General features: G+C 45.4%; 2 protein-coding genes and 1 long non-coding RNA gene across 6 annotated transcripts; 2 read left to right on the top strand and 1 right to left on the bottom strand.

Moving 5' to 3' along the window:
* The first annotated feature begins 541 nt into the window (after window positions 1-541).
* Window positions 542-8909, top strand: si:dkeyp-69b9.6 (uncharacterized). Of its 3 annotated transcripts, none has more exons than XR_011475793.1 (4): window positions 542-1107; window positions 1425-1546; window positions 2246-8176; window positions 8237-8909. XR_011475793.1 is itself a non-coding variant. In XM_024138669.2 (4 exons), exons 3-4 carry the CDS (start codon window positions 2654-2656, stop codon window positions 7616-7618), a joined length of 4668 nt encoding a protein of 1555 aa, XP_023994437.1. In that variant the 5' UTR covers window positions 542-1107; window positions 1425-1546; window positions 2246-2653; the 3' UTR covers window positions 7619-8197. The 3 variants fall into 3 exon arrangements, 2 of the variants coding, with proteins under 2 accessions (XP_023994437.1, XP_023994435.1); XM_024138669.2 differs by lacking the exon at window positions 8237-8909 and having other exon boundaries at window positions 2246-4952; window positions 5250-8197; XM_024138667.2 differs by lacking the exon at window positions 8237-8909 and having other exon boundaries at window positions 2246-8197.
* Window positions 8197-9230, bottom strand: LOC139024469 (uncharacterized). Its single transcript, XR_011475794.1, has 2 exons — window positions 9174-9230; window positions 8197-9131 (listed from the first exon to the last, which is right to left on the bottom strand). It is a non-coding gene; the product is annotated as an uncharacterized lncRNA (long non-coding RNA).
* Window positions 9231-11382: 2152 nt separating this feature from the next.
* Window positions 11383-18380, top strand: dbpb (D site albumin promoter binding protein b). 2 transcript variants are annotated; one of them, XM_024138666.2, is made up of 5 exons: window positions 11383-11947; window positions 12218-12485; window positions 14513-14983; window positions 17162-17427; window positions 17560-18380. In XM_024138666.2, the coding sequence occupies exons 2-5, from the start codon at window positions 12293-12295 to the stop codon at window positions 17773-17775; spliced, it is 1146 nt and encodes a 381-aa protein (XP_023994434.1). In that variant the 5' UTR covers window positions 11383-11947; window positions 12218-12292; the 3' UTR covers window positions 17776-18380. The 2 variants fall into 2 exon arrangements, with proteins under 2 accessions (XP_023994434.1, XP_023994433.1); XM_024138665.2 differs by having other exon boundaries at window positions 17162-17442.
* The last annotated feature ends 2973 nt before the right edge of the window (window positions 18381-21353 follow it).

Raw genomic sequence — 21353 nt, 5'->3', positions numbered from 1 at the left:
AGGAAATTGTATGATATTAGGAGTGATAAACTAGCCATCCTACTCAACTATTCTCATATGAAGTGACTTTACTGACAGGTAAGATTGAATAAATGTTAGACATTCTGTGGGAAGCTGTTCCTAAATCTACAGTAGGCTACAACTAAATCACTAGCTAATAAGGCAACCGCCCCCCTGGAGAGCTACTGTCCTGCAAGCTTTAATTTCAACGAAATTATAACTTCGCCAGGACCTTAATTAACTGAATCAGGTATGTTACCACGGGTTTGGAGCAAAAGCCTGCACCAGTAGCCTTCAGGAGTTACCCCTGATCCAGGTATACATTACCATTTCAAAGAAACAACACATTTGCATGACAAAGCCTGACCCCGCACGTGCCAGAATGACAAGCATACAACTGCATGTCCAAACATCTAGGCATTTTTAAAACGTTTTATATGAATGACAATGAAATGCAAGTTAGCAAATACACGGCAGCCATTTTAACAAGTCTGGTTGGTGAATGCTATGCCCAGCTGCAGCATGAAGCCAGTTAAAATGGCTTCAACCTCCCGCAGAGTCTGAATCTATTTCTGACGGATTTTTATCACATTATTTGTCATTCGGATACMTACACGGGTGACGACTTGACATAATATACCATAAAAAATCTTTACTAAATGTAAATAAGAATAATTCAACGCAAAATATCAGTTAGCTATAGATAGCATGCTTGCTATCCAAAACAACTACTGAACCACAGGTTATGCTACCCGGAAATATTTCACGGGCCGGAAAGGACCAATGTTAAGTGAGCACACGTCATTCCCTTTTACCCCCCCAAAATTATAACCGACCGTCCAAAACATTTAAGCCGACAAAAACATCACCAACTCATCATTACCARTGGGGATTGATGCTGTCAAATGGCGAGGAAARGGTTGCAGMCTCAAATACTGAGTATTTCGAGCGAAAGGGAGCCGAGCATTCACCTAGCTCAGCATCAGTGAACATGGCTATGGCTAACGAGCCGAAAACAGTACGCAGAAATGGAGAGCTAAGCGAATGATAGCTAGATGGTAGGAAGGCGTGACAGGCCGCATCCTGAACGTGTACTTGGATGTGTAGGTAAATAAGCAATTTCGTATTTATTCTGCCAAGAGGCATTCATTGACTTTTGAATGCATATTTTTTTATGCTATAGATAGCAAGCCTTGTGTGTTGTGTATTGTATGGGTTGCATGCGATATCTGCTAGCTAAATAGCAGAATGTTTATACCAAAAGCTGTCAGTTTTGCATGTAAGCGCTTCTTTGCAAAACCCCCAATGTTTGTCAAAGCAATTGCAACCAAAGTTAGTAGTCCCGTAGCTAGTATTGTGCAATTATGCAATTTTTGCAGTGCTGAATAACAGTTGCTGATTCTGAATTTCTGTCCTCCACACAGGATTGGTCATCAACATAATGTGAAAGGCAATCAAAAAGATGCGATTGTGACATAAAATTCATCTCCCTCCGCTGTCGGGGGAACACATATTTTGACTCATTGACATCTGTCAAAATTCAAAGGTAAGATTTTCCATAACGTGATCAATATTTCGCCGACGTCTTATAAACATGCAATAATAATTCATAATAATTAATGTTTTATTTACAGTTAGGGGGACTTAAAAAGTGTGACACAGTGCTCAGTGCATACGAAACTATATGCAGTAGTAATACACTAGTAATAAACAATAAATACATTATAATAACAGTAGTAATAAAATAGTAATTCAGCATACTATACTTACATTTGGAAAACTATTAATTTTAGTAAGACTGACATTTGAAAAAATATATCATTACTAAGTTTTATTTTATTTAACCTTTATTTTAACACGTACGACATATTGAGACCTAGGTCTCTTTTTCAATTGCGCCCTGGATAATACAACATAAATATACACATTGTTAACAAAACCATGTGTAATTTGTTTTGTGGCATCTATGAATGTGATGTTCAAGGTTCGTGATTGCATTTTCATCACCTACTTTATCCCTTTTCAATAATAAAAAAAAAAATATATATATGTGTGTATATATTATATACCTTTTTTTGTTGTGTGTGATTTATTTCAAGCTAAAGAAAATGTTATTTTATCATACATACTTTGGTGTATCATAATGGTACAAATGTTGATGTATTTACAAATGTCAGCTGTTCAATTTAACTGTTTTTATCAAACAGAAATATGTATTTTGACTAATGTAGTCTCTGTTTTTCAGTGAGGAAAAGAAAACATCATCTCTTCCCAGAGAATGAGTGAATAAACTGACGTGGATGAAGGGAAACAATGATATGGATGAAAACACTGTAACTGAAACAGCCAACCAACAGCTGTTGACTGAACTGCTCTCTAATAAAGATTGTTCTGTGCCATAAAACACCAAGAGACCAACAACCAACAACAGACCAACAACAATTGCACACCAAAACAAGGCCTTTTCTCCCCATGAAACTGTACAAAGTGTTTAARACTAAATAAAATGGCACCAACCCATCAAGATAAAAAGAGAATACGGTATCCACGTTGAAAAGAACTGTAAGAACTGTTCGCGTTTGATAAACCCCCCCCCCCCCCMCTTYACACTATATAACSCCATTCCCCACACACTTGCTCCCTCTCCTGTTGGATGGAGAGTGGGGGCAGTGGGCGATCGGGCGGAAGTAGCAGCAGCCGAAGTGCGCGAACAGGGGGGACCGGCAGTGTTATCGGGCGGAGTTCGGGATCGAGCCGAGGCGACTCAGGCAGTTCCAGGTCAAATAGTGGCACTGCAGGATCCCTCGGCCGAAGCTCGTCCGTTGGCGGCAGTGGTGGGATCATTGTCGCTGCTCCTGGTGCTGGAGGTGTGGCTCCTGCACCCCCATGTGCCAGTGAGTGGGAGATGTTCCAATTTGGAAAATACAATTTGGACATAATAGAGATGTTAAGCGGACACCAGGCCCATCAGTTCAAAGGCCTTGGGTTAGAACGACAGCTACAGCATCAGCAGCAGGTGCAGCTTCACCAGCACCAGCTCCAGCAGCAACAACAACAGCAGGCCGAGACCTCAGGAGCTCTCCTGTCTGGGCTAGGCCTTGGGTCCCTCCAAGGGGCCAGAAGCAAYGCCTTTTCCGATTCTGCCTCTATTTTYGCCAAAATGAGCGCCCCTCCTCCMCCTCTACAACAACAACCTTCTTCGTCCTCACAWAGCTCAAGATCCAAGTCAAGCAAGATGAGTAGCAGCAGCTCAAGCCATGTGTCGGGCTACCCACAGTTCCTGCGTTCCTTCCACCCGACAGAGGCAGCTCTGGCACAGGAGCAACTCCATTCTGGGGTCGGCCGCTTCGAGCACTTTTCTGGGGGTAGCAGTRGTGGGGGTRCTGGGGGRTTGGGAGTTGCCCCCCCTCCACCACCCCCTCTTCATCCAGGCCTCTCTGTCCCCCAAGCATCACCTGGCCCTTCATCCTCTTCCCCCTCCCCCTCCAGTTCAGTGGTAACTAACAATCCCCCCAGTAGCAGTGCAGTCACCTCTCTGGGACACCAGCTGGTTGGGGCCCAGTCTGATGCACGGAGCCTTCATCAGCAGTTCAGTTGCATGCTAGCTGCTAATCAGTACTTTCTCTCTGGGGTGCCTGCTAACGCTAGCTTAGAGCAGTTTCTGGTTCAACAGGGAACCCACAACCACCTGGGGATAGGTTTAGGTCAGAGTGAGGGATCCAGCTCAGGCCTTGCTCCRCCTCCAGCTCTGCATTCCTCTCATTCGCATGGCCTCTCTACCGCTCAGCCACAGCAGCAGCAGCCTCCACAGCAGCAGCAGCTGCCTCCCCATACCCTGTCCCACCCCCACTCGCACTCCCACCCTCACCACCCCCTMCACCCAGGCTCCCAGCCCTCYTCCCTGGGTGGTTTTGACTTCCAGGGCATCCCAGTGCTCTCCTCCAACCAGCTGGCCTCTCTGATGCAGCAGGAAGCAGGCCTGCCACTCCCCCTGCCRCTTCATCTGTCCCTCTCCAAGGATGACGGCAAGGGGGACAGCAGTGGGGGCGGAAGCAGCAGCAGTAGGAGGAAGAAAGCGATGGCTGGCTACCTGCCACAGAGGAAGTCAGATGGCGGCAGTAACAGCAGCAGCGGCCACAGCAGTGGGAACCCCAATGCTAGCAGCAGTGCAGGGGGGCTGGGCCACGACCCCTCCCCAGGGCTGGTTGGGGGGGGCGGAGGGGTTGGCATGTCAGGTTTGGGAGGAGATCCATCCCTCCTTGCCTCTTCATCATCCTCATCATCATCATCAGTTGTCTCATCCTCCTCTTCCTCTGGCCCCTCCTCCACTGCAGCATCAGTCCTGGTTACTAATGGTTCTCACCTATCCAAACCTGATAACATGGGCTCAATGCCATCTGCATCTACACAGGCTGACACTGAGCCACTCTATAACTGTGGTGAGTGTGGCAAAACCTTCMCTCACCTCTCCAGCCTTCGCAGGCACCTGCGTATGCATGAGTCTACGGCAGCAGGTACTAGCAATAATGCCAGYATTAACCCAAACCCGACTCATATCCAACCACTAACTGACCCCAGTCTCCCACACTCCACCCAGGAACACTCCACCCAGGATCTGAACTCTCAATCTAACTCRCTGTCCTCCCAACAATCATCCAACTCAGTCCAGGCCTCATCYTCCTSCCCCAGCCCTGACAAGACCTTCAATTGCTCAGATTGTGGCAAGCACTTCAAGAAAAAGGGGCACCTCCTCCAGCATGGCGTCATCCACTCAGAGGCTCGCCCGTATGGCTGCAGCATCTGCTCCCGGGCTTTCAACCGCCGTGAGTCACTGACGCGACACGAGAAGATTCACCAGGACAAGCCCTTYCGCTGTCCAGCCTGYGGTCGATGCTTCCGTGAGAGCACCTCTCTACTCAACCATGCTGCCTCTGGCACATGCGGCAAGCCAGGTAGGGCATCAAAACCACAGGGCAGCAGCAAGGAAGGAGCTGTAGGGGAGGGCAGAATGGGAGGAGGGGGCGGAGGAGAAGGTGTAGGAGGTGGGGATTACCAGGGTAGTAGAGGGGTGATTTATGGGAAAACTGAGGAAGATGAAGAGGGTGTGATCATGGGAGGTGAGGGAGGTCAGAAGTCAAGGCTAGGGTGTGATGGTGGTCTGTTTCAGTCAGAGAGGGGAGGGAATGCTAACAGCAGGGACAGGCCAGATGGTAAATACCCCACTGATTACTCTCGGAATCGTTACACAGGCTACCATGACGACCACCGTTCTCAAGGTAACCCGTCTCCGTGTTACTCTGGAGCCTCCCCCTGTGGCAGTGGGATGGYGGGCCCGGCGCTGAGGAAGGCACCATTGGCCCCGACGCTGCACCCCCACCCTCAGAGTCAAACCCAACATCACCACCAGCAGCACCTCCCCCTGTCCTCTCTCCTGGATGACTCTGAAGACGACGTCACCAGCTCTGTCAACAAYGCCATCTCAGCCATCGCCGCCGCTGCTGCCGCCAACTGTGATATGAACAGTGGGAACAGAGGCGACGATAGGAGGGATATCATCGGAGGGCTGTTGGGGGGGCTGGACTTAGGCCCCTTGGGGTCCCCTTCATCAACATCTGGGATGGATAAGACCTATAGAGGAGCAGGGAACCAGGATGGTATGAGTGGTAATATTAACCACAACCAACAGCAGGGGAATGATCCACAGAACCCTGCTGCCAAACCAAAACGTCCCCGGAAACCCAGAAAGCCCAAAGACCCCAACGCTCCCCCTAAACGCAGGCAGTACACCCCCAGAGCTCCCAGAGAGTCGAGCAACATCCCGCGGCCATATCTATGCAGTGTTTGCGGCAGGGGGTTTGCACGCCGCGAGACCCTGCGTAGGCACGACCGTGTCCATACTGGGGAGAAGCCCCACCGCTGCAGTACATGTGGGAAGCACTTCAGAGAGGCCTTCCACCTCACCAAGCACCACACCGTTCACTCTGGGGAGAAGAACTACAAGTGCAGCCTATGTGGGAAAGAGTTTGGCTACTCCCAGAGCCTCAAGAGGCACGGGAAGCTCCATCAGAAAGGGGAGCTGGAAGAGGTCCCCGCTACACCAGGAGGGGAGAACCTCAACAACTTCAACACAAACCCGTCATGTGGGATGGGCCAAGACAGGGAACAGAACCAAGGAAACAGCTCCTCCTCCTATTATTCATACCCCCAAGATRTCAAGCCTCAAGGCTCCAACAGCCAGCCCCCGCCCAGGCTCTACACCTGTGCCATATGCTGGAAGTCTTTCCGCCATCACTTCCACCTGACGGCTCATCACCAGACGGTCCATGAGAACGGAGGTGAGAAGCTGTTCAGCTGCGAGGTGTGTGGGAAGGCCTTTGCCTACTCCAATAGYCTCACTCGACACAGGCTGTCACAGCACGGCCTGGCCCGCACCGGCCCTGACAACGCACAAGGGGACGGCAGTGGGTCRGGGGTAAACAGTGCAGCTGGTGGTGGAGTGAGTGGGACTGCGTCAGAGAGCGAGGCAGCCACCAACGCCCTCCTTCAGATGGCACCTTCCACTGAGGGCCACGGGGGGCAGCAGAGTCACAGTGTTGTCACCCACAGTCATCAACAACAGCCACCTCAGCCCCCAGCTGGCTACTCCCCCCTTTTCTATGATGCTGGTACGGCCCACTCCTCAGCCTCCAGTGTCCCTCCCTACTCTCAGCCCCTGCCACCCAACTCCACAATCATGCCCCCTCAGCACCAGCATTCCCCAGCAAGGGTGAAAGGGGAGCACATTTACCCAGCTGGGTCCAGTAGTCACACCCTTCACACCACAGCTCCATTCCAGCCCCTCACGGAGCTGCCATCCGACCACCATCACCACCACCACCACCACCACCATTCTTCACATCACCACCACCGTTCAGAGCCACAGTCCCAGCAACAACACCACAGGAACATCCAATCACACGATGATATGAGGAGGCACAAGAAGAAGAAGAGAAAGTCCGACAGGAGGGAGGGAAGGGGGGACATGTGGGGGGAGTCCTCAGGCTTCGTCAGAGACGAGGGGAGGAAAGACCAGAGGAAGAGGAGGTCTGTTTTCCAAAAACAGCTGAGGAAGAAAAAGCTTCTGTTGAAGATTAGACGAGGGGGGGAAGCGGGAGGGGGAGGATATGAGCTGGTTACAACAAGAGGGATGAAGATACAAATCCTGTCATCTCTCAAAGTCCCAGTGAAACGTTTTGCATGCTCCATCTGTCCCCACGCCATGTTCGCCCGCCAGGCCGGCCTGCTAGCCCACAGGGCAGCTAAACACACCCAGAGAGTCCTGTCCCCCCAGGAGCGTCTGTGCTGCRGTGTGTGTGGGAAGCAGTCTCACAGGCTCCTGGAAGCCTTCATCCACCGGGCGACTCATCGCGCCCGAGGGTCCTTCTCCTGCAGACTCTGCTCTGCTCGCTTCTGGAACGCCCCCCTCCTCCGCAGGCACAAGGTGACCTGCCGACATAGGGCCAAGGGACTGCCACGAGGTGGCGCTATCAGCCTGAAGTTGTCCAAGAGGGGGGAGAGGAAGAGCAGAGAGGAGCAGGGGGAGATGTCGCACTCCCTGCTTACATTGTACAGATACTGAACTTGCTGACTTCTAAGGTAGTGGCGTTTAGATTTTCATTGATAGGAAAGGGAGAGGTTATCAGTTTTGGACTATACATAGAAGTAGATGGACTTTAAAAAACAAAAGCCTTTGGGGTGGAGGGGGGCGATTGAATTGGTCTGGTGTCTGTCTGGACCTCATCAACTCAACTAACTGACTGTTAGAACGAGTGTTTTAACAACATGAACTACTGTAGATCAACCAAGGATCACCCGGAATTCTTCCATCCAAACTGTATGGGAGGATGTTGAAAGACATTACTGTTTTCATATGATCATTAACCCTTAAGTGCATTGACACTATGCTTGGCTGACACTGTGCAGTTATTAGACATGTTTAGGTGATTTGACCTGCTAATTTAACTCTACCCCCTCAGCCTTACTAGCATCCCTTCTATACCCCTAGCTGTATGATAACTCTGTCTCTGCTGTGTACTATGTCTTGTTGATGTTCACCTAGAGCCCTTTTGGGGATTTTTTTATGTAAAAAGTGCATTTAGTAGGAGTAGGGAGAGGGTGGGACACAGACTTCTGGTTGGTAGAGAGACAGTCTGTCTGGGAGTAGGGAGAGGGTGGGACACAGACTTCTGGTTGGTAGAGAGACAGTCTGTCTGTCGGTGCATGTGTGTGTTTTGGTCAGTTTGTTGCGGAGGTTGTGAACTCACTATGTGATGATTCATTCAGGACATCCAAAAAGGACGGGTTTTAAGCRTAAGTTAACAAAGTCCTGATAAATGTCCCAGTGATTTAATCACGTCTTTAAAAATACATTTGAGAATCTTAATAGATTGAAGTGAATACCACTTCCAGACAAAAAAGTGTATCTTACAAAAAGCCTTGTTAATCATGATCACTTTGTTTAATTTTCATGCCTGAGGAAACAATTGTAGCTTTTATACCAAGATATTGAGACAAGACAGGATGAAAAAAGCTCACTGTAACGTATATTGTGTTAATATCTTATCACTGCTGTGTTTCTCTTTTCACAAAGTACTTTATTTAGCTTTTACTGTTCCTTCATAGTAGCAAAAACAGTTATGATTACATGTATTAATGTGTGTTTAACTCCATCTGTCTACCTGCCAAACCTGGATTTTATCCTGTCCTCTTCTCTTATTTTTTGTTGTTGCAATCATGTTCATAACCCTGTCAAGCCTTGTTTTATCTTCTAAAGAAAAATAATAGTTCTAAGTACATTTCTATCACTTTATTTCCTTAAAACAAAGWTAGTTGTTGATTATACTTCAGCATTGAATAAAACATAAGTGTTCTCTGCTGTGCTTTTTCTCCATGTATCATGTAAGGCTAATGATGAAGAACTGGAAAGTTACTGATAACTAATCATGTGGGTATTGACTCTTTAATGAGAAAAATGTTACAAATACCAAAATCAGTATAATAGTTTTGTCCCAGATATAGTTAAATAGCTGTGTGGGCCTGATGGATTTCAGGATGTCATCATGGATATACAAATGCATTTCAACTTAGCACAACTAGGTTATCCAGCCCAAACTACGGTTATCCAGCACCACAACATACGGTTATCCAGCACCACAACTATGGTTATCCAGCACCACAACTATGGTTATCCAACTTATTGGCAGGTCAATCCAATTCATGTTGTATATTCTACCAGAAATGCTTATTTGTTTTGCTTTGCTTTCTATGACCCCAATTTGAAATGGCCACAACTAATAACCACCCAAAATAAATAAATAATGGACATCTACAGCCTACAGTATTATGTTAAGTCCACTAGATGGCATTAGGCACCTCATTTCTGCTCACTGTACTCTGGCCCCTGTGTTTTAGAGTGTGGCAGTCACATGGATTTTACACTGATAGGGGGTGGATTCAAGAGTCGGAACGTGCAGTGTCCATGTCTGAGCTGTGTGTGTCAGTGAGTGCGCGTGTCTGAGCCGTGCGTGCATGTGAGGGACTGAGTGACCGAGTGTGTACAAATGTGTGTGTGTGTTTGCAGACTCATGCTTGCATGCGAGTGTGAGATAAATCTATTTGTTTAAGACACAGATAGATAATCAACATAAATCCATACATACAAACATACATAGTCTWCATCCAGAATTGCAAGGCAGTTGTGGCTGCCCTACTGACCTAGTTCTGTTAGTTTGTGTGAATATAGGCTATTGTAATGTAGACTACAGTATTAGAGTTCMCCTTAATGAAATATGACAGCTGTGGTCTGTTGTTCTGGTTTGACTTAAGTATGTTTTAGGTGGCAGCAGCACTGTCACACTAACTGCTACAGAGGGATATGCACATTTAGCTTCATTAGGATTTATTCCCCCTGTTTCAATACCAAATACTACTAAACATCAATCATTCATGTCTAAATACTAAAATAAACATGAAATGCTAACTATCATTTTAATTTCTAGATACCATGGTCTGTTCATGTGTTAGTGCATTTTCCATATGTCATGTAGGCCTACAGCCGAAGAAGCATATTATAGCCTACCTATCAAGTCAGTCACCTTTGTTCGCTAAGTACATTTACATGTAACAGGAATTTGACCTGGTGAGATGGTGCTGCCACAACAACAAGAGTATACAGACAAAATATATAGCCTACTATAGCTTAAAGCAAAATTGATTATGATTTAAAATAGAAAACAATTTTTAGACAATGTGAATGTAATTTAAGGTCATTGTCAGTCTTTTCTATATTCTAACTACCTCTTCTGTAGGCCTGTTCTATGMTCTCTCAAACCTTCTCAAATTGTACTAACCGATTAATTATCATGAATAGGTCARGCATAAAGGCATGCAAGGTTCGTTTTGCAGTAAAGACACATGTATGATAGTTTATCATCAATCAATGTATCAATTGTTTCCCCATTAATTATACTCATGCATATGCCTATTTGTAAAGAAAGCAAGTGAGTGGTACACACAGTAATATCCTCATAAGGCTGTATATTGTTCCTGGGATCTGTCTAAATATTGTTTTCCCGATGTCCAACGAGCAGTCAAAAAAAAGGAAACAATTTCCTGTGGCTCTTTGGCTGTGGGTTAAAATACARTACTGCAKACACCTCGCGCTGTTCTGCTTTGAATCGGTCTCACGCGGCCGTAGCATGGGGGGAATCCGTAGGGCGGGGCGGGTGGCCTAGTTCTTTCCAATAAGCGCTCACTAGGGGAGGATACATTATTTTCTTTAACCAATCGAAGCTAGAGCAACATGCATAAGGGTTGCACCTCCTCGTGACTGGGCCATGTGCGCTATWACAGCTATTCTGCTTTTAGGAAGCAACGTGCTGCTGTGTTCCTTTCGCCTGAAAACCCGGCAGCCACTCACGTTTTCTCTGGATTTACAAGCGGACTGGGAAAACTGTAGTCTACACTCAGTTGCTTGCTCATAGAATGGTGCTAGGCCCATTGCCAGTATAATAAAATAATCATATTGGCACTCTATTTGGGCAATAGTCTTTATGCCTAGATGAACGTTCTATAGAGGATATGTCTCAAGGTCCCCTCAGCTGCTAGTGTCATTTAAAGACGTTMATTTAAAGTCATGATGATAACGGTGGCGGGTGATTGCTAACTGTCCATTTGTTTTCGYCCGTCTGTCCATGAGCATACAAACAACAAGTGCTTGGCGTGCCCCCTCGAGGTGTGGCACGAGGGGGGTTGTGTGTTTGTGTCATGCATATTGAACAAATAAGCCAATCATGCCTTCTCTCGCGCCTTGCCCTATGAGTTGTGACGTCACGTGAACTGCCCGTGTTCGTTCCAGCTGAGAGGACAGCCGTCGCGCAGCCCAAATCCAAGCCCGTGCTTCAGTACATTGGCTACACAAAGTACGCGGGGGAAAAGAGGACCCCCCCCCTCCCGAAAGAACGATAGAGCGACAGGAAAGCTTAAAGAAAAAAAGTAATACAGCTTGTCACCAGACAAATAGCGCGCGTACTCAGAGCCTTCTCCGCTTTTCGCTCTTCATTATTTGTTCATTTGGCATTGTGGAACAGGACATTCTTTTTCCTTGCTTCGAGTTTCATTTTGRTCATATTTGAATCGTCATTTTTTGGGGTGTTGATCAACTCAGGATATTTTTCGACAACAAYTTATTGWTYTCCAGCTCGGATTTTATTTTGTCCACCTTTGAATTGACCATGGGCACCAGTCATTAGTTTGACGTKTACAACTKGTCTCTATTGGAGAATAACAYCTTGAYCTGCACCRGGGATTTAAAATAATATAGTGTTGCACCATATCTACTGGAATACTGTCTATTATAATGATACAACAGTGGATATAATAACACKTCATMGCCTAAATAGAGGGAAAGGTAAGAACATGTTTATTGACATTCTAAACAAATCAAAGGGACATGTTTTGCAACTAYTGCTTGKTATTATTAGGCTACACTCTGGTATACTGAGCCTGGGAATCAAACTTAAATGTTCTCATATCTTGTCGAGATATGCACTCACATATGCGTTTTATATTATTTCAACAAGTTTGTAATGTMATTTCMAATAGACTATTCATTGCACCTGGTTTGTACCCAATTCTAACTATAATAAATGYTAATTCAATATTCTCGTTAATTGAATAGCKGTGATCAATCTGCCAGTCGTTTCGACTCCGCCTGCGCCYCAGGATCCTAATCAACAACCAGGTCCGGCCAACTATGTCCAGGCAGCTCACCCAGCTCCTGACTCCGGACCTCCCAGCCGGCGCTAGCCCGCAGTTCGGGAATTGCAACCAGTCTGGTGGCTCCATCAGCGGTGGACACCTCAACTCCATGGCTAGTTTGAAATCCCTCCTGCAGCATCCGATGAAGGGAGACCGTGCAATYGTCAAAGACTGCTGCGACGTTAAAGGTGAGAAGATAACTTTGATTTCATTTGATTGTTACATTGTTATCATGCTGTTACAACTGAAGGCTCTACAGTGCAACAATGTTGCTGATGGAGTTTGCTGCACTTACGCTAACAGACACTGCATGCCWATGTTGTTTTTCTGTTATTTAGYATATTTTGTAACTGACATTCAATGAAATCATATCTACCAGTCTCCATTGTCTGCCTGACTCAATTGAGTACAGTACAGTGAAGACAGCTGTGCTCACCAGCATAACTTAATATCTGGCCCTGCCATTGTCACACGCACATGGCATGACACACGCACCACTGTCTGACTTGTTGTTTGGAAACAAGACAGAGAAGCTATACTGGTGTGGTTCTTCAGTACAGAACTCAGCTCTGAATAATGATTCATGATTGACATTCTGCAACCAACACACACCATAGGATATACATGGTGGTGGAGGTTGTCCTTTAGAACTGATTCATGGTCAGTTTGTATTTTTACTTCTGATAATACAGGTCAGGACCACAATAGGAAACTTTGTCTCAGAACAGAACTTACACTCTTAGAAAAAAAGGTGCTATCTAGAACCTAAAAGGGTACTTCGGCTGTCCCCATAGGAGAACCCTTTGAATAACTATTTTTGGTTCCAGGTAGAACCCTTTTGGGTTCAATGTAGAGGGTTCTGCATGGAACCCAAAAGGGTTCTACCTGCAACCAACAAGGGTTCTACCTGGAACCAAAACGGGTTCTCCTACRGGGACAGCCAAATAACCCTTTTGGAGCCCTTGTTTCTAAGAGTGTAGGATCAAATGCTCTTTGGAAAATGTTAATRGAATCCAACCACTCCTATAGTATAGAGCAGTAAACCAGAAAGGAAATTATGGGATAGTAATCATGTTCAAATCATCTATAAGTGACTTTGTTGAGCTTCACAATCAACTTGAGATACCTTTGGATGATTTGGACATAATATTGGTCCCATGACTTGAATAGGATTTGTGCCACAAATGCTAAAACGTTAGCATGTGGAAACARTGCCAGGGAAACTAAACCAAAGCATGAACTACTGTCATACCTTATCCATAGACAGCTTACAGGGTAAGGAAACCAATATGCCATTATCCCTGTAACACATTATTACATGGTCATTAGGCATAACACACACTTTTATCCAAACACAAAGGTCACTCACTGTCCAATTATGACCCCCAAATGTCCAGTAGAATGATGGTGCCATCCCATGTTGCACTCTGCTGTGASCTGAGCATGATGTTCTCATATGGATTATAATCTCCGCCCCTCCAATCCCCTGGTTTAGTTTTAGATTAGCATGCAGATTAAGACGACATCTTTTGGTATAATATCTGACATGCTAAACAGTACCAGCGAGGCCTGTGGTATGGATGCCTATATTCACAAATTCATTTGTCTCACCRAATATAGACATAGACATGCATACATGTAGTAAAAATCCTATTGCTTTTCATCCAGCATTCTGATTTTGATTCTTGTGCAGTTTGGTGTATGACCATCTGTTACGGTCTGACTGAAGCATTGAGCAGTGCAGCTGATGCATCCAACTGTCACACCATTCCACAGATATCATCCATCTCTCAATATCTGTAGAGTTGATGCATCTATAGGATAATTGTGCCTCTGGACCTCAACAGCTATGAGGCTTGGGCCATAGCACCCTCTTGTCTCATTGAATTAAATTAAATAGGTTTACAGGAACGCCTACAGCTTTGGACATAAGATAATTATATCCTGTCATTTGACCCTAATAAATTCCCCCCCAAAACTAAAAAGCAAAGAGTGTAGATGGAAGATACCTTGTGAGGAACCAGACTTGAGGGAGTGTATCTAGTGGGATACCATAACACTTTTTACATAAAAAAAATATATAATCCCAAAACCACCTCTGACAGCACCAAGGGTCAAACATTTGATGTGACAACAACAACTCTTGAGAGTTCCAACCCCTGTCCATCCTTTACTAACCAATAACCTCCATTTTGTTTCTCTCCCACCATCACAGACAAAGACAGAACCATCACAGACATGGATGAGGACTCCTTGGGTGGCGGGAACGGCGGCTGCAACATGCGTACCGGCAGCAGCGGGGTGAGCAGCAGTAACAGTAACGGCTGTGGCAGCGGAGGAGGAGGTGGAGGATCAGGTGGAGGATTTAACCAGTCTGCGTTCCTGGGACCCCTCCTGTGGGAGAGGACCCTGCCAGTGGAAGGAGGCCTCTTCCAGCTGCAGTACATGGACCTGGAGGAATTCCTCACAGAGAACGGCATGGGCGGTGYCCACGGCCAAAACAGTTCCAGTACAGCCCAGATCCCGTCCCAGAGTTCCCAGTCGGCGGTGCCCAATCAGAGTTCCCAGTGCCCCCCCTCATCGCCCCCACCCTGCTCCTCAGCCTCCTCCTCGTCATCATCATCTTCCCCGTCACTCATCGGCCTGGAGGTGGCCCAGTCCAACATGCAGGGAGGACTTGACTATGGTGAGTAACGCGAACCGGATGTCGGAGGAGGGGAGGGCAACATGCAGGGATTTCTATGATGATTTTATCCCATAGATACAATACGGAACAGTGTACATCTGTTTATTGTACACATCTTCAATAGGAAAATGGGGAGAGGGGTGGAGATTGAGACGGTGTATGGTGATTCTATGGAAAGGGATTGTAGGGGTGGTGGGTGGTTGGTGAATGTATCGCAGTTTACATGGTATCGACAATGTATTCAGTGGTCCAGTTTGGYCAAATGAAGCAAGGATTATGGTGCCATGTTGTTTTGGCCTTGTGAAGTGGCAACTAGATGAAGGACTAAAATGGAGTATCAGTGACATGGCAGAYACCATGGTGACCCTGTATCAATACAGGACGGCTATGTCCTTAGAGAGAAGGCTGTAGTAGAGTCTGCATGTGATTCAGCTCTTTAAGTTGTCCTCAGTACTCATATTGACCTCCTCTCYTATGGTGACCAAGCATCATTTTCTGTGAAGCCAAATGGAATCCCTTAACGCTGAGTTAACTTGACAGAGAGGGAACAACAAGGAGGGGTTGAGAAAGCAACGACAGGAATTTCCTGTAGGCTACCAACTACCCTTCACACTGAGCTAGGTTTAACATTTAGGCTGCTTGAGAGAAAAAGACAGAGGAGACATTTAACAAATGCATCTCATAGCGCTGACAAAGGCGTTTGGTTTGGTTGGTTTATGTTCAATTCAGGTCCAACCAGCCATTTACTGAACACTAAGGTCTTACTGTACATAGGGAGATCGAGACAGAGATAAGGAGGGGAGGGAGCGGAAGTAGGTGTGTGTAGTGAGTGTTTGTGATCGCGTGTCTTTAAATCTCTCCTCACCTCACACGCTACAGCAATGTGCACGTGCAGCGTCCCTTCACGTGCTGAGGCTGTGAGCACTGGAGCAAGAGAACGAGAGGCAGGGCCAACCGGAGAACTGGGAGGAGCGGAGAGGCACGCGAGGGTGGGAGGGAGAGTGAGGGAGAGCGAGGGAGGGAGGGGGGAGGAAGAGGTTCCCATTGCCTGCTGATACTGAAGTTCAAATGGAATGTTTGAATGCAGAAGAGAGAGATTTACAGAGATAGTAATGATTAAGATGTGCTGCTGTACAGTAGATGGAGAATGTCAGTAGCCATTGTATTTAACCCTTCTGGTTGTTTTTTAGCTGCATTCCAGTTGTATTCCAATGTCACAATAATACACTTTAGACAGTTTAGACATGAGTTAAATACGACACTTTCACATTTACAAGACAAATCTGATATTTATGTAAAAGAAGCATTGACGAAGCCAAAATTGATATTGCAGGTTGGATGATGTTTTTGCTACATAGTCGTTACAGTGTAACACAAATGATGAGGCAAGACAGGAGAACGTATTTGTAATGATCTTGAGTTTTCATTCAGACAYCTGACCATTGACTTAACTCGAGGTGGGTGTAGTGTAGGCTGTGTTCTGATTGTGTTCTCGTAAAGKAGGAATAGGAAGAGGAAAAGGCTGTTTGGAGTCTTTATGATAGGAATGTCAAGGTGTTATGTGCATTAGGCCCTAAAGGGGGTGAGTGAGCTTTATAGAACATAGGGAACTGATTTCAAGGGGTGGGGTGACGGTTGTATAACAGTTTTAGAAACATTTCAAGAAAACTGTCAAAACCAGCCTTATAGGAGTCTGGGCATGTTAATAATAATATTAAACCAGGATTGAAATATAAACTCTGACTAAAAGGGTGATATTGAATGTTTATACAAGAGATAAGTTGAGAAAAGTGCTCTTGCATATGTAAAGTTCCCATTTGAGTTCAATTTCTCCATGATAATTGATTCATATTGAAGTGAAACGCGCACTCATGATACTTGGAAAGACRTTGGGCTGTAGAAATCACACTTGAAAGCAGGGAGAAAAACGTTCCTGTTTATTAGTTACTCAGAGCAGAAAGTAGCTCTCTTTCACCACCTGGTGGACATGGTCTGTAACTGCAGCCTAACAGCTCTACAGCTCTTTTACTTTACATATTTTGACTTGTAGATAAATGCTGTGTGTTATTGCTTTCTGATGGACCTGAGGGGTCAGTGAGTCATAATGTATCTACATGGAATCTCCTAGTTCATATAAAGGTTTAATAAGAAAATAACAACCGATTCTCTCTCTTTCAGGAGGCAGTCAATCGAGCATGAACGACGACTGCGGCTCGCCTGGTTCCTCTGTCTCCTCTTCGTCCTGCACTCCTCTCATGACGCCCACATCCAACGGTCCAGATGTGATGGGTGGCTTTGAACCCGATGCGGCCGACGTGGCTCTGTCCAGCGTGCCCGGCCAGGACGCCTTCGACCCCCGCAGACACCGCTTCAGCGAGGACGAACTCAAACCACAGCCCATGATCAAGAAGGCCCGCAAGATGCTGGTGCCAGCAGACCTCAAGGTTGGTAGTCAGAGAGTAGGTAGAAGTATTAAGAGTTGGTAGAAGTTGTCCCTAACCTCTGGTCCAGGGTCAGATCATTCTCTACAAGGTAATGTCAGTAGCTCTATATCTAACGGTGTCTCCCTCTTTCAGGATGATAAGTACTGGTCCCGGCGGTGTAAGAACAACGAGGCAGCCAAGCGTTCTCGTGACGCGCGGCGCTTGAAGGAAAACCAGATCTCGGTCCGCGCCGCCTTCCTGGAGAGAGAGAACCAGGCACTCAGACAGGAAGTGGCTGACATGAGGAAGGAGCTTGGTCGCTGCCGCAACATTCTCAACAAATATGAGAATCGCCATGGAGACCAGTGAAGAAGAGGAGGAGAAAGAGAACGAACTGATGGGTGGAATGGGGTGACATGATGATGATGATGACGATGATAACGATGATGATGATGATGATGAATGTATGAGACGATGAGAAGGGTGATATAAAGTAGCTCAGGTGTCACATTTTGATGATGTCAGAGTGAGCAGGRTTAAAGGTTAGGGACAGAGAGATTACATAATCCGGAGGACTGTTGCCCCTTTAGACGAAAGAAGAGAAGACTTGACTTTGAGGATTTTGATATCGGAGAATTGTATATTTTTATATTAAGACTAGAGGGGGAGCAAATTTTGGAAATAATTTTTGTATATTTTCTATATGAATGGGAAAGATGTAAGATACAGAGAGATGGAGGGCTATGACAAAATATCTTTTTAAAGTAGATTGATAAAGGAGATGCTATTTTAGAGGTGGTAGACAGGGATTTTTAGACAGGATTCAGAGTCAGGGACTAGGAGGCAAGGCGGCCATTTTAAACTGTAAAATAGAGAGCAAAATGATTTTAAAATTGTACAGTTCAACATTTCTTTGTGGATTTTACTCAAGCACTTAATTTGTTTTCTTTGTTGTGTTTCTAACTGATGGGGTTTGGGCTGAAATGGTAGGAAAGTGAAAGAGAGAGAGAGCGAGAGAGAAATGGGAGAAACACTATTAACCCAGCACAATCTTCAGCACTTGTCCTGTGTTTGTAAATAACAAGTCCTTCATATTGTTACAACTTTTGCAACCTTTACTAACAGTTTGGACTGTTTAGTAGTTGTCTGGATGTCTGGGCTTTGGTGCAACAGCTCTTACGTTTGATTATAGCTGCACTATCTCCTCTGTCATATAGAGAATTGTATTATGTGACCCCAAGACTAGCAGGGCATTCAATCACACTACAGCTAATGGATGGGGCGACTGTTAGTTTTTATTATGTATACTATGAACTCATATTGCTGAGCCCTTGGCCATCTCTCTCTYTCGCTCTCTTTCTGTCACTTTTTGTCCTTTTAGATTGCTGTCAGTTCTAACTGATATAGAATATMTTKCCYWAGCTGGGTTGGTAGGATTATTTAGTTGTTCTGGTTACAGTGGACCGTTTTGATCTTCTCTCTGCATTGTGATGTTTTCTTCCTTCCTATGTTTTTTATATCGAATTGACCCAATTACAACATGGTTAATGTCGCTTACAACCAATCACAAAAAAGGCTACTTTTACCTTTAACCGATCCTAACAACCGGTCTCTGTGGTTGTAGATTGTATACATAATACCACAATGTCTTCACATCCTCCTAAATAGTCCACCAACTACCCAGGAAAAAGCACACTTGTGTTACTGTACAATATTCATGATTTTAGTTAGCATTCTTATTATTGGTAGAAGATAAATATTGTCTATATTAAATATACCAGTTTGTGTATTTTACATAGGTATATGCTAAGTGTGAATGTTGCAGAGATGAGATGTGTGTATGACTGCGTATATGCAAATGTATTCCAGGAGATGGGGTTTGTGGTAGGGTGTCATATCAAATGTGACCCTATTCTCCCATATACATAGGGAATAGGTTATCATTCGAGATTATGCTATTATTACTCTCCCCATCGATCGGAATGGTGTTAAATTCTCAGATTTCTGGGACTAATAAAAAAGCCAAAATTTWAAATGTTGATTTATTAAGGTTGTTGATAMTTTCTGTTAGTTTTCCGGCATTTCTGTGTTGTTGAGCATCGTCTTAGTATCCACATAGTGTCATGTTTCACTACCGACTCACTAAACCCAGGGGAGAGAAAGGGCCCAGTCAACCCAGTGGTAGTGCTTATTTTCCTCAACGACCATGTTATAAATAACTACCATTACTATTATTATGATTATGATGATTGTTACCCCCCTTTATTGTTGCTGTTATATATAATTGAATGATTTTATTTCTTTGGATGAACATGATTTGTTTCGTATTGAAGCATCTTTGATCTCAAGCTATCCTCACAGAGAGACTATTCAGAAATGCATCCTTGTTTTTATGTCACTTCCTGCCCTGCACCATGTACATCCTGTTTTGGTCCCTCGAGGGCCGCTCGTTTGTTCATAACCCCTACGTACAGTTTCTATCCGGACTTCTCTGAAACACAGTTCCCAGAGGAAGGCGGCCATCTTGGTTTCTCTGTTGATCATGGATTCCACAATCTCGCTGGCTCATCTCATACCTGGAGAACAACAGCGGTAGAATCCCATGCACTTCTGACTGTACACGTCTGTTCAGTTCTCTAGTTGTGTATGGACTATGCACTCTAGCCACAGTTTTCCTCTTGGTTTTCTGCAGCCTATTTTCACCTCAGTGACTGTATGTATGCTCTCCCAACTGGATGTTGTTCCTGATCTCCCTGACGTGGATGATGATAACTCATATAGTGACTTTTATTGAACTACAACTACCCATCTGCACCGGTGGTGTCCACTGTTCCAGCCCACTCAGTGCTGGCAATGGGGGATGTAGTCAAACTTTCCCCGAAAACACAAATAAAAGATTGTTCTTATTTACTGCTTCTCTGTTTTCTTTATATTTACTCACGTTTTACATTTACATTTTTGTTATTTAGCAGACGCTCTTATTCAGAGGGACTTACAATTAGTGCATTCATCTTAAGATACACTATATACACAAAAGTATGTGGACATCCATTCAAATTGGTGGATTTGGCTATTTCAGCCACACCGTTGCTGACAGGTGTATAAAATCGAGCACATAGACAGACATTGGCAGTTGAATGGCCTTACTGAGGAGCTCAGTGGCTTTCAGCGTGGCACCGTCATAGGGTGCCACCCTTCCAATAAGTCAGTTCATCAAATTTCTGGGGGCTGAGGGCTGCCACGGTCAATTGTAAGTGCTGTTACTGTGAAGTGGAAACGTCTAGGAGCAACAACAGCTCAGCCGTGAAGTGGTAGGCCACACAAGCTCACAGAATGGGACTGCCAAGTGCTGAAGCACGTAACGCGTAAAAATAGTCTGTCCTCGGTTGCAACGCACTACCGAGTTCCAAACTGCCTCTGGAAGCAATTTCAGCACAACAACTTCGCTGGGAGCTTCATGAAATGGGTTTCCATGGCCAAGCAGCCGCACACAACCAGTGCAAACGTGTTTTCTGGAGTGATGAATCACGCTTCACCATCTGGCAGTCCGACGGACGAATCTGGGTTTGGCGGATGCCAGGAAAACTCTACCTGCCCCAATGCATAGTGCCAATTGTAAAGTCTGGTGGAGGAAAAATGGTCTGGGCAGTTTTTCATGGTTTGGGCTAGGCCCCTTAGTTCCATTGAAGGGAAATCTTAACGCTACAGCATACAATGACATTCTAGACTTCCAACTTTGTGGCAACTGTTTGGGGAAGGCCCTTTCCTGTTTCAGCAAGACACTGCCCCTGTGCACAATTTTTGTATGTATTTATTTAACCTTTATTTACCTAGGCAAGTCAGTTAAGAACATATTCTTATTTACAATGACGGCCTACCCCGGCCAAACCCTCCCCTAACCCGGACGACGCTGTGCCAATTGTGTGCCGCCCTATGGGACTCCAGAT

This window comes from Salvelinus sp. IW2-2015, unplaced genomic scaffold (genome assembly GCF_002910315.2).
Source record: "Salvelinus sp. IW2-2015 unplaced genomic scaffold, ASM291031v2 Un_scaffold1547, whole genome shotgun sequence".
Taxonomy (NCBI): Eukaryota; Metazoa; Chordata; class Actinopteri; order Salmoniformes; family Salmonidae; genus Salvelinus; species Salvelinus sp. IW2-2015.
The sequence above is the reverse complement of the archived record's forward strand: the minus strand, read 5'-3'. Positions and strand labels throughout refer to the sequence as shown.